At 38.6% G+C, this 13,594-nt stretch overlaps 1 protein-coding gene across 4 annotated transcripts in view; it reads left to right on the plus strand.

Annotated features, from left to right (window-relative positions):
• Nucleotides 1-13,594, plus strand: part of etv1 (ETS variant transcription factor 1) — a gene marked incomplete at both ends in the record, with an annotated part of 40,198 nt that overhangs the window by 2,956 nt on the left and 23,648 nt on the right. For 2 of the 4 annotated variants that reach the window (XM_080040126.1, XM_080040128.1), the window contains 2 exons: nt 391-451; nt 6,591-6,644. In XM_080040126.1, coding sequence (XP_079896252.1) covers nt 391-451; nt 6,591-6,644 — 115 coding nt within the window. Of the gene's footprint in view, nt 1-390; nt 452-6,590; nt 6,645-13,594 lie in introns of those variants that run through there. The other 2 variants (XM_080040125.1, XM_080040127.1) reach the window with 2 other exon arrangements.

The raw sequence follows: 13,594 nt of genomic DNA on the forward strand, positions 1-13,594 counted from the left end.
TACTCACTCTGTCTCTCTCTCTCTCTCTATCCCTCCTTCACTTACTCACTCTGTCTCTCTCTCTCTCTCTCTATCCCTCCTCTCTCTCTCTCTCTCTCTCTCCATCTCTGCTCCCTCTCAGCACACCTCACTATCTTCTCCAGCTGTAAACCATCACAACCTTGTCCTCTTCAATTTAATTTTTTTTATTGGCGGCCAAAAAAAAAAAAAAAAAAGAGAGAGAATGGATCTATGATTTTTTTTTTTTTTTTAAATCGCCCAAAGACTTTCTAAACACCAGAATCTCTTAAAAGCGGACACACTAGTTATATTTTTTAAATAGTTATCCGTTTATTTACTTTTTATTTAATTTTTTTTTTATTCTCTGATGGCAAGACTGTCTCACACGTGATGCTTCAGGATTTAAGCGCGAGTGTCCTCTTTCCGGCGTGTCTGCAGCACCGAAGTTTTGGTCAGTGGTGAATATTGCTCATAATTCCTTGACATAAACTTGTTTTTTTATGTGTTTGTGCATGTTCCTGTTAGTTCCTTAGCCTCTCTATTGTATTTGTAATCTGACCTAAGAAGTTGAGACTTGCTTTGACGTACTGCATGTGATTTGAAAATGTTGTATCTCAGTATAGAGTGTAGAGTTGGGTATTTTAGTGTGTTGAAACTGAAAAGTATAGGACATGTTTAGGGTTATAAAAAGTAGTTTTAAATTGAACTTTGGCAGTGTGAAACCAGATATTCAGACAGAGTGAGAGCTTGTACCGTGTGAAGGGACATACCTGCTTAGAACATGTGAGTTAAGACTAGTTTCTGTATTTATATAAATCTGAAAAGTGAAACAAATTACCAGTATTTTTGGACAAAAGCGGTGGTGTAAAAATACAATTTTCTTAGACAATTTGTAACAATAGCAACAGCTCACTGCATTGTCCCTACACTACAACGCATTGCTCTGTACATACACAGTGTTAAAACAAATACTTTATTTTTAAATGTTAAAGTTTGACTTCATATATTCAAATAAGTGTTTTAAGTTCAAGTGAAAATGTAATGGTTTGGATAAATCGGTTTCAAGGAGTACACATTACCGGTTTGGGATATTTTTAGTGCTTTAATTAAAACCTACATAATTAGGCATTAAGGAGAACAGATCAAGATCTACTATAAAAAGGCTCAAAAAATTCACCTTTTAAAAATGTTATGCTGTTTAATTTGTGTAAAATAATCTATTATAATTTGTTACTTTAAAATGTTCAATTTTTCTGTATCAGTCAAATGCCCAACCTGGCCCCTAAACATATCTTATTTCAACACACCAGTGTCAAGGATCTAAGGCCATAATTCTTGTTATAAAGTAGAACACTATCAAGTGCACACTATAATCGAATCACCTTAAATCTTTTGTGTGTGTGTGTGTGTGTTAAAATAAGAATCGCCTATGAAAAGCGTCCGGGGAAAAAATTTGAGCTCACACAGGTGTATAAGTCTCTCAATCATTCATAGGCGAACCCCATCTATTCTTTAACACATTTTTGAAAATGCTCTCAGTGCAATTCAAATCTTGTTAAAAAAATGAAAAAGTATGGCTTTAGAAGTAGATATTAGAATATTATAATAAATAGTGGAGCCGGCTGCTTTTAACAGCTGTTAAATTACGAGGTGGTCGCGGGCGGAGAGAGAGAGAGAGAGAGCGCACCGCGGGGCGTGTAAAAAAAAAAAAAAAAAAAAAAGCACAGGACACCATTTTAATATTTCAGTGGGAAAAAGAGACAGTAAGAGGTATTATCACCGTTAAAGGATTACTAGTTATGCCTGTCTGTGGGATGGATCAATGTGATGTGCACTCTCTCTCTCTCTCTCTCTCTCTCTCTCTCTCTCTCTCTCTCAGGATTGTATTGTGTTTAAATGAATGGCTTCCTGTCCATTAAGATGAAAAGGAATATACCTCCCCCCCTCCACCCCGTTCCTCTTAAGATTTATTACTTCAGGTAATTGGAACAAGAGGAAAAGGAATTATACGGGAGACAGAGTGAATATCCGCCTGAAATCTGAAAAAAAAGACCAAAAGTGGTTGATAGAGAGAGAGAGAGAGAGAGAGAGGGGACCGTTATAGTTTGACAGGCGTACAGTATGTTTTACACACACGGAACACCTCTGCACATTATCTACACTCTAGTAGTCTTCAAGTACTTTTCTTTTGCCCGGATAGTATGTAGTATGAGTGTCACTCTATTGAGATTTTTACTTTAGATTTTGTTTATGCAAAGTTTTGTGGGTGCGGAGAGCGTAAATTGTCGTGTTAAATCGTCCCCCAGGCAAATTGTTACATTTGTTTAAAACGCAACCACACAGAAAAAGCACACACCCAAAGGTTAATACTAATCTAACAAGATTCTTAAGTAAGTCAACCAAATAGAGCTTAGTTGACGCTCTACAATAGTCTCACCTACTAAGGCCTCAAGTTTAAAGCCTCTACAACTTCTCCCTTTTTCACCCTCACTGCAATTTCATTTACCCGATAAGATAAGATGAGATAAGTTAAGATAGCCTTCATTGTCAGTGTACAGTCACCTATTCAACAAAACTGGGAGTGCCAACTGAAGCAAATCAAATCAAATCAAATCAAATCAGTTTTATTTGTATAGCCCAAAATCACAAACACATTTGTCTCAGTGGGCTTTACATTTCATACAATATGATACAATATGATACAATATGACACCCTGCCCTTACACCCTTAGCTCGGCTGAGAAAAAACTCCCAGTAAAAACCCTTTACCGGGGAATAAAAAATTGAAGAAATCTCAGGGAGAGTCGACAGAGTAAGGGATCCCTCTCCCAGGACGGACATGCTGCAATAGATGTCATAAGTAGAGAAAAATCACGAAGGATTGTGTGTGCATTACGCATTAAAAATACAAACAAGCAATTTTAAGTTAAACATAGTCAAAAACAAGACACAAAAATAACAAGAAAACATTTTTGAACAAGACAAGGACAGGCGATGTCATAATTGATCTGCCCTTTTCTATAATTTTTTTTTTCCTGAATGGCGGCATCTTTCCAGGCCTGCAGTTCGGTTCACCCCAGGAGTTAGTATGAGAGATCAGCTGTGCCCATTCACATACCGAGTGCTGCGGTGACTCACTCATCCTGTATACTGTGGCCTATACTTCCTTCTTGGATACTGAAACAAAAAACACCAGTGCTTTTCGTTTTGTGGTTATTTTCCCTTATTTCTTTTCACACTAGTGCATTCGTTTTGGATTATTTCTTACCATTTTTCCCCCTCTCTCTCCTCTCTCTCATCTCTTTGTCCCGTTCGAGTTAGATGCCATGACGTTTCAGCGTTTTTTGTGTTGTAATCACGAGATACAAGCTTTTTCTGAGCTCTACTTTTTATATATTTATATATACAGTATGTTTTTCAGTCATGCAGTTTTTAGGACTGACGATAACAAGTGGGATAAAGTAGTATTATAGTCAAATGTCTGAGTACTATTTATCACTTGAGGACTTCACTGCATACTAGTTTTCTTCAGTTGATTAATCGTTCAAATTTTCCATGTCACTGTCCCAAATCGTGAGACATGTGGAAATAGGATCTAATGCAACATTCCAATCAGCAATTTTCAAACAGTCGACCAACTGGCATGACATGTATTTTTGCGGGGGGTTGACAAGATTTTCCTAACTCCTTTCATATACATAGCATTCAGTTTACCCCTCCAAATAACATAGTTACAAGGGTTTAGTGAATTTGGGGTTGCCAGGGCCTTTTCAGTAATACAGCAAAGTAGTAATGTGTAATTCTAGGGACGGTAAAATCTAAAATTCAAATTGTATTTCATAGAGCCGCGTACAATAGAGTGTTGATGGCTTTAACTGCAGCGTGAACTCATTTTCTCAACATCTCGTTTTGCTGCTCTCTTTGCCCGCTTGACATTGTTGGAAAAAATACGGAGCGATATCTCTCCTCTTATACTCGTTGATTGTTTACTCTACTCCAATTCACACCTCTGGCACGATCACAAACAAACAAATAAATTAATTAATAAATACATTAAAAAACCCTATCCCTTATCTTATCAAGAGCGACAACAATGGGATTTCTCAAGATATATATATATTTTTTTGAAAACGTGTCGAGACATGTTACCGCTCGTGTGATAATGAGAATGTGTATTTATAGACGTGCTAATAATGACATTTTTATAAATAATTTTTTTTTTTTTTGCCTCGCCACCAGAGAGAGATTTCCAACTTGAGGGCCGTCGAGAACTGTCACCCAGTGTAAATATGTGTGATATAAATATGCACATGCCTTTAATTGAAGCGGGTATAACAGAGCATGCTTCATTATTTTAGCATTAGTCTAGAGTGCGTTAAGGGGTTTGGGGGTTTGGGGGTTGGCGGGGCGTTTGTGGCACAGTTGAAGCGTAGGAATATTTGGAACAGACCTAACTAACTCGGTAGGTACAGGTTGGATTCAACAGTGGGGAAGAAGCCAATTAGATAGCGTTAACGATGGGAGTGTTGGCTGCATGGCAAAAGAGCCGAGAGCCGCGTGTGTGTGGCAGTCAATGAGAGAACGCGACCTTAGGAAGTGGAATTAAAGGGGGTTTAGACCGGTCATTTAAAGGCTGAAATATCCCCCTGCGTTCCAAATCAATCACATACGTTTTCTTTTTACTACACTACATACTAAAGTACAGGAGAGTTTTAGGGCCACAGGAGAGAGAAAAAAATCAGATAAGGAAGATTTTTTTTTCATTATGTCAAGAAATGTCTAGAATAAAGAGGAATACTCCAAAATGCTATTGGAGTAAGTGGGGCTTTTTATGTATTTTCAGCATACTACAATTGACGGACATCCTAAATGTTTTTCTGGCATACTTAATAGTAGGGAAGTATGGGGATTGGAACGCAGGGATTATCTCCCACAGAGGCTGGGGTGTTAAAAGACATGATTCAGTGTATAACGTATTTACTAAATCATGGGAATTATAGCGTTTAAAAAATGTCAAGGTTATTTTGGACTTTGAATTTGGTGAGAGCTGTCATTTTCATTCGAGTTTCCTTTGTTGTCGCAAGCAATATTTTTTCTTTCTAAGAAGACATAGGAGTGTTTTTTTTTTTTGATTGATTTGATTCAATTTTATTTCAGACATATCAAAAAAAGAAAAATTAAAAGCATGAAAATACAATAAAAAAATATGTTCAAATGATTTCACAAATAAAAAAAAATAAAAATAAACAAATAACATATTGAATTGATATGCCTGAAAAGGAGTAGGAAGAAGTATAAACTTATTTGATCCAACCCCTTTTCCACAGCTCAATAACTTTATAATAATTTTTTATATATATATTTTTTTTATATTTATACAATCCATATATCCATATATACTCGACGCCATTGCAAATGAGGGCCACCCCTCAATTGGTCTCCCGATAAGTGTGATTTTATTAAAGCGATTAAAACTATATTATTTATAAGTGATAAAAATCTAAATCCGATAAACCTTAACCAGTTTTTTTTTCAACTTCTTTTTGGATAAAATAATGTTTTTAAGAGTCGTATTAGATTTCTTAAACACAACAAGGGGAGACGACCGTGGCACGAGATTATAAGACAAATGGCGCTAGGATTTAATTGTGTTCTATTTTTATCTTTTCGGACGAGACAGAGGGATTGTGTCGTCCAGTAGAATTCCACTTGACTTCTAATCTAAACTGCTTGTTTTTTCACAGGTTTAAAACATTACAAAAAAATTACTCGATAATATGAAATTTGCCATGACCCTTAGGCTGTTAAAGCATAATACAGCTCTGGAAAAAAATTAAGAGACCACTCCAAATGTTCAGTGTCTCTCGTTTTACTATTTATAGGCATATGTTTGAGTAGAATGAACATTGTGGGTGTATAATATAAACTACTGACAACATTTCTACCAAATTCACAATACATTTTTTTGTCATTAAGAGCATTTTCAATAAGTTATGTAGAGATGAAGATTTAAGAACAATCCAGACTGGTCTCTTAATTTTTTTCCGGAGCTGTATATAAAACATAATAGTACATTTAATGGGGGTGAATAAAAAACGTGCGCTGCCCGATTTCCCTATAAAACATATTTTCTCTCATCTGTTGTTCTTTAACTGATAGGTCTTCAAATTGATCACAGCCTCATGACTGAAATATACAGAATGCATTGCTTATCAAGTTGTGTGCAGTAATTGCTTATAGTTTTTTAAATATAATTTGCATACAATGTACTTTCCTTCAAAAAAGTGAATTTTTTCTAATCGGTATTATAATTAACCAATATGTAGCATTTTTAAAATACCATATATTTTTCTCTCAGCTGTTGTTCTTTAACGGACAGCGGAAGGGAAAACAGTGCTGGGATAGTTTAAGCTAATATCCCAGGAGGCTGTTTGCCAAGGGAGGGTATTGTGCTGTAAGAGAGAGAGAGAGAGAGAGAGAGAGAGAGAGAGAGAGAGAGAGAGAGAGAGAGAGAGCCAGGATCAATGCTGTGTTGTCCATCAACATCACAAACAATCATTCTCTTCCTCTTTCTCTGCTTGTGTCTTCAGCTCAAGTTCCCGACAATGACGAGCAGTTCGTTCCAGACTTCCAGACTGAAAACTGTGAGTAAGAAACCGCGGCAACGCTCTTTTTTTCACTGTGTGTGTGTGTGTGTGTGTGTGTGTGTGTGTGTGTAAGTGCCCATGTTTGGGTGTGTGTCAACATCTGTGGTGTTTTTTTTGTTTGTTTTTTACTCGTCTCAAGTGTCTGCGTGTTTGCGTGTGTGTGCATGTGTTTGTGTGTGTTAACATGTGCGTGTGTGTGTGTGTGTGTGTGTGTGTGTGTGTGTGTGTGTGTGTTTGTGTGTGTTAACATGTGCGTGTGTGTGTGTGTGTGTGTGTGTGTGTGTGTGTGTGTGTTTGTGTGTGTTAACATGTGCGTGTGTGTGTGTGTTTTCCATGTTTCTCAGTACCCTCACCTTTGCTCGCACAAGTGCTCTCTGGAGAGAGCAGTCTGCAGCGGGTGCACGGGGCAGGGGGGGATCTGTGTGTGTGTGTGTCTCTCTCTCTCCCCCTCCCTCTCTCTCTCTCTCTCCCTCTGTCTGTCTGTCTCTCTCTCCCTCTCTCTCTCTCTCTCTCTCTCTCTCTCTCTCTCACTCTGTCTCTCTCCCTCTCTCTCTCTCTCTCCCTCTCTCTCTCTCTCCCTCTGTCTGTCCGTCTCTCTCTCTCTCTCTCTCTATCTCTCTCTCTCCCTCTCTCTCTCTCTCTGTCTCTATATATGTCTCTGTTGCTCGCACCACCACTGAGATGTTATTGCACTGTGATGTATTTACATAAACATCATAATATTGTGGCAGATTTTTCTTTTTAGTGGGTTGAAGTGATATTTTGATATTTTATTTTTAAAAATCTTTATTTTTAAAAAATGCACCTACATGACCTCACCTAAAAGTGCTTTTTGTGGGGTAAGATGTTCTAAATCAGGCAGTGTAATATTAGTACATTACAAAACTACATTTAACCTGTTCCACTAAAAGCTTGTTGGCCTTCTGGTACACTCCCCCAATCTTCAGCGAGGGTTGTAAAGCATGATTTTACTTCCCTGCTTTCCAAGAATATTCTCCTAGAGTGTTCTTTAAAGGGGCAGTGTGTAATATGACATCATCAAGAAAGTTCTAGAATGCAATGCTCCCTGGGTAACCCCAACCCTTTAGAATAATAACAGAACTACAGTGGCCTTCAAGGACAAGAACAATTCTACATTTTAGACAATGCACCTGATGACATTCCAAAAACATGGATGCCTCCATAAGACTTACCTGCTCAATGTACAAAATGTAATATTAATATTTGTAATTCTCCGCTCAGGAGGATAATTCAGATTATTGGCAGAGGTGATTTTACACCAATGAGGACATATTTATGAATGAGGATATTGATTTTAGCTAATACATTACTTAAAATGTTACACAGTGCCCCTTTAAAAAAAATCAGAATCAGAATCAGCTTTATTGGCCAGATTTGCATTAACAAACAAGGAATTTGGCTTCGGTTAACCCTTTGCTCTCAAAGTACAACACTCACTTAACCTATTGTTTATAAGAATTAAAAAAAAACTGAAGGAACAGTAAAAAATATATGAAAAATGCTGTTAAGTATACAGTATAACGATACAACAGAATTTAGAAATTTACAAAAAAGAATACCCATTAACAATTGAAGAGAGGGCAGAAATGTTGCAATATCAGTACGGTCAGAGTGGTAAAATCTAATCGAAAAGTTACCGGTTCTTCACCTGTTTGTGTGATGTTGGTAGCTAACGGTGACTTTCCCTGCGTTCCGAATCGCATACTTTCTACTATATAGTATGGTGGAGAAAAGATTTAGGCTGTCCCGATTCTTGTGGCCAGATTTAGGATGGTTAGAAGTACCCGGATGTCCTACTTCATCCGGCCAAGATTGTTAGTGTTGAAAACTGCATCCTATTTGGGTGATTCTGACCCACAATCCGGTGCGCACGTGAAGTGACTTCACATCGACGAAGCCTCCGTATGAAAACAAACAGGGATGCGCCGGATATAAAAGCAAGAGGCAAGATCAAGGCGCAATGTTATGATGAAATAAGAGAGTAAAAGTATGTCCCAATAGTATGCCTACTGCATCCTAAACTAGATTACTTTTATCTTCGGATGTAGTATGTAGAATAGAAAAAAGAAAGAGTATGCGATTCGGAACGCAACCTAGATTACTTTTATCGTCGGATGTAGTATGTAGAATAGAAAAAAGAAAGAGTATGCGATTCGGAACGCAGGGTTGGTGTCTGAATTGGCACGATTGGTCTCGGAGAGGAAGTGATGCCAAGGTGTGGAACAGAACAGGAGTGAGTTGAGCTCAGCGGGACACAGAGAGAGCACATGTCTTTTCACGTCCGAGCCAGAAACCACCCGCCGAACTGTGAGAAAAAATACCCAAGGCAAGTCTTCCCCCAACGTCCTCAATATGCCCTTTAACCTGGAAACTAGCCCTGCGTTCCAAATCACATACTTTTTCTTTTTACCACACTACATACTAAAGTACAGGAGAGTTTTAGGGCCACAAACGAGAAAAAAAATATTTTTTCATTATGTTGAGAAATGTCAAGAATAAAGACGAATGCACTCCAAAATGCTATTGGAGTTAGTGGGGCATTTATGTATTTTCAGCATACTACAAATTGATGTGCATGTATTGGGACATCCTGAATCTTTTTTCTGGCATACTAAAATAGTAGGGAAGTATGGGGATTAGAACACAGGGTAAGTTATAGACAGAATGGAGAAGTGAGGAGTCTTAGGTATAGGGCAAAGAGAGAAGGTCACGTGTGATATTTTGCATTTGAAGTCTCTTCGTTATACAGAAGATTGTAAGGTTTTAGGAGTGAGTAAGATTATGATTTCAGGAGCCCAGACTGGCAAGAATAGTGTCATCATTTTAAACACAAGACTTGCTTTCATTTAACAAACATAAAACAATCTTTTCAAATGCCTTACCCGATTTTGCAACTATTGCTGTTGAGTTTCGAGCCATTTTATGCACCTACTGCCCCACTGACTGAATAATGACTAAGGTTAAGTAAACCAAACCATTCTACCCCTTTGTCCTTGAAATATTTTCAAACCCCAAATTCTTTCCATTTATCTGACTTGCTTTTGCACCGGTCAAAAAATGCTTTAACAGTAAACCAAAACCGCAAATCCCTCGGTGTGAATGGGCTCACCCTACAATCCAAACCACTCTCCCTTTTCCCCAAATTCTTTCCATTTTTCTGACTACCTTTGCATTGTTCAAAACACGCTAAAAACTAAAAAACTCTTATCCCTCCAGGTGAATTAACCTGGCCTAAAAATCCAAGGCGTAGTGTGTAATGTGTGTGTGGTGTACAGTGAAGAATCAGCAGAGGTCACGGAGACTGTCCCACGATAGATAGATAGATAGATAGATAGATAGATAAATAGATAGACAGACAGACGGACGGACGGACGGACGGACGGACGGACGGACGGACGGACGGACGGACGGACGGACAGACAGACAGACAGACAGACAGACAGACAGACAGACAGACAGACAGACAGACAGACAGACAGACAGACAGACAGACAGACAGACAGACGTAAAACCAAACAATTCTCCCTTTTGTCCGGGGCTGTGTGGTGTGTACAGTGGAGAATAATCAGAGGTCACAGAGACTGTCCTACAATAGATAGATAGATAGATAGATAGATAGATAGATAGATAGATAGATAGATAGATAGATAGATAGATAGATAGATAGATAGATGTAAAACCAAACAATTCTCCCTTTTGTCCGGGGCTGTGTGGTGTGTACAGTGGAGAATTAGCAGAGGTCACGGAGACTGTCCCCTTGTCCTTCAGCGGTTAGTTGGAGGGTTGTGCCCGGGTGGGTGGCCGGCGGTGGCAGGGAAGACGACTGACTGCTGACCATCTGAATTGGTCCTGTTGGCAGAAGCCCGGGCAGACTGCAGAGGAGAGCCACTGACAGATGGCGGGAGGGGTGAGGGGGGCACACCGTGGTTGGGCATCCCAGCCGGCACGCTCTCCCATATGGGTTACACCGAGCCGGAGAGGTGGAGGGTTTAAGAGATGGAGAGAGAGATATGGACAGGGGTTTGTAGTTGTAGGAGAAGAGAGAAGGACAGGGAGTAAGGGAAGTCAATAGCAGTACTTTAAAGGAATACTTCAACCATACGGAACCGGCGTTCTATTTTTTTTTTTTTTTTTAACCTTTATTTATACAGGTAAATCCCATTGAGACCGAATACTCTTTTACAAGGGAGACCTGTTTTCCTTTCCCACGTTACCATTCACACACACATTCATACACCGATAGCAGGCTAACTATCGACATTCACACGAGGCAAGGTGGGTGAAGTGTCTTGCCCAAGGACACAACAACCATGACACAGGTGGCAGGGCGGGGATCGAACCTCCAACCCTTTGATCATCAGCCGATCCTCTCTACCAACTGAGCCGCAGTCGCCACAGTCGCCCCATCCACTATCATTATAAAATCGCTATTATAATACATGAATGAGGTTTTTCCCCTTATGGGTTCCATAGTAGTTCCAGTGTACAGTACAGCATGCGAAAAGACACATTTCAATGTAACCAACCATTGACTAATAAAGTTACTTAACTTAATGGAATACTTCACCCATATGGAACCAGCGTTCTATCATTATAAAATAACTATTATAATATAATGAATGAGGTTTTTCTTCCTTCAGTCTTCCCTTAGTCTTCCCTTGGCCCAGCTGTCCTGTTAATCCTAACCCTTACTGTGATGTCACAAGAAGGAAACTGTAGGGTTAGACAGTGAGACCATAAAACACTCGTTCTGCCTTTTCTCAGGCTAAGATGATCCGATTTAATTTTTTTTTGCACATTTATACTAAATAGGATCTCCGAGTTCAATACACCTTCATATTCCAACCGGTGAAGTAGGCCTTTAACATAACTTAACTTACAGCATCACAAATCCAATTTTTTTTAAAATTATTATTAAGAGTTGTAGGCTGTATGTTCAATAGTAATTTTAAAACAGCTTTATACATTTCAGTCAATTGTAAGTTAAACTAATCAGGGAGCTACAGTGGCTACAGAAAGGCGTATAACACCAAACCCCAATTAACACTAGTGTAACACTAATGTGACAGCTCCATCGAGAGGAGAGATTGAGGGTTAAGGATATGGAGAAAGATATGGACAGGGGTTTGTAGTTGTAGTTGAGATATGATAGGAGGACAGGCAGTAAGGCAAGGCAAGTTTATTTCTATAGCACAATTCAGACACAAGGCCATTCAAAGTGCTTCACAGGGGCAAGATTAAAATACACAATACACTTTAGAAAAGCGAATGAATAAAACATTTAAAAGCGAATGAATAACATTTAAAAATTACAGGTTAAAATGGAAACAGAAAAGTCTTCAGACTTGATTTAAAAGGAGCTGAGAGTTGCAGCAGACCTCAAGTTCTCTGGGAGTTTGTTCCAGAGATTTGGTGCATAAAAACTAAAAGCTGCTTCTCCTTGTTTAGTCCTAACTCTAGGGACTGTAAGTAGACCTGTCCCAGACGACCTAAGGGCTCTGGACGGTTCATAACGTATAGTAAGGGAAGTCAATATCAGTATGTTAAGGATGAGCCTGGTAATGTTCTATAGACTCCTTAATGTCGACAAATCCAATGGAAGGACCACAGCCATGAGTATGAGTAGCATCCATGTCATACAGTTACAAACGGTTCCCGACAAAAGCATTGGTTACACCTCCCTGAGGAACTGTTTTTATATTCTCGTGGCATTTGTCGAAATAATTCTGACAGGACTAGTATTGTGCTACATGTTAAGCCCCATAGCTTCCCCTGTGTTGTTGACGTGAATTGATTTTTTAACTCATAATATGATGTCCTTCTCCTTTCTTTATTTCATCATGTGTTTTATTCTACTCAATTGAAAGCTAGAATGAGTCAGGACTTTAAAGAATTGCAGATGCATTTTTTTTTAGGAAACTCAACCCATTGAATTATTCAAAACTGTATTAAACTTGTAAATAGTGAAAACAAGTATTGTCCTACATGCTACAGCCCATTAGCTACCCTTGTTTTGATGACGTGAATTGATTTTTAAACTCATAGTTTAATGTCTGCTTCAATTAAAATGAACAACAATAGTAAAGTATGATTATTTCCTTAATGTTATGTGTTTTATTCTGCTCAATTGAAAGCTAGAATGAGAAAAAAATATATATATTATTTCACATTTTCAACGCCTAAGATGTATCACCTCTCGACAAAGTGATGGCAGTTTCCAACAATGTCGACTTAGCGCTCTTCCATAGTTGCAGCTCCGTAGCAGCATGTTAGTGTTGCCTCCGAGCTAAAGTGTCCTCAAGGCAGGAGGAGGAGAAAAATGAAGGAGGGGAATTTTTTTTCTTTGTCTTGAAACTCCAACACAGATGCTTACCATTAGCATAACTTAGCAGGGAACGAAGGGAGTCGATGTCGAGGTGTAAAATGGGGCCACACGTTACCGGCACAAACGCAGCCTCCACCATTTAACAGCGAAGCAGAGCACCTACAGTAGGTGAAAATGGAAATGGCAGGTTTTTGTCGCCGTTTGCCAAAAGACCTTTTTTTTTTTTTATGAATGGCCTGGAGAAAAATATCTGCCAAACCGTAGGCTCCGGTTCTGCCAAAACAACACCATTTTATACCTGAGAATGCGCTGCTACGTTTCGGAGGCCAAACCGTTCTTTGTTGATAATGTGTGGAAAAGGCATTGGCAGAAATGTGACAGGACGTGTAAAATATACAGTAAATCATCGGCTTACATGTGTGAGAGAGAGCCCAAACATACTGAGGATTGGGACCAATTGTGTTTTTTTCTTTTTTCTTTTTATTTAAATTGTTTTGCATAAAAAAAAATATGTAGGATGTTGTTGATGTAAAAAAAAAGTTACTCAGATTAACATATGATCCTACAATAAAGTATATAATAGAAAAAAAATGGGACCACA

The sequence above is a fragment of the Ammodytes marinus genome (genome assembly GCF_949987685.1).
Source record: "Ammodytes marinus genome assembly, chromosome: 13".
In the NCBI taxonomy this organism is placed as follows: Eukaryota; Metazoa; Chordata; class Actinopteri; order Uranoscopiformes; family Ammodytidae; genus Ammodytes; species Ammodytes marinus.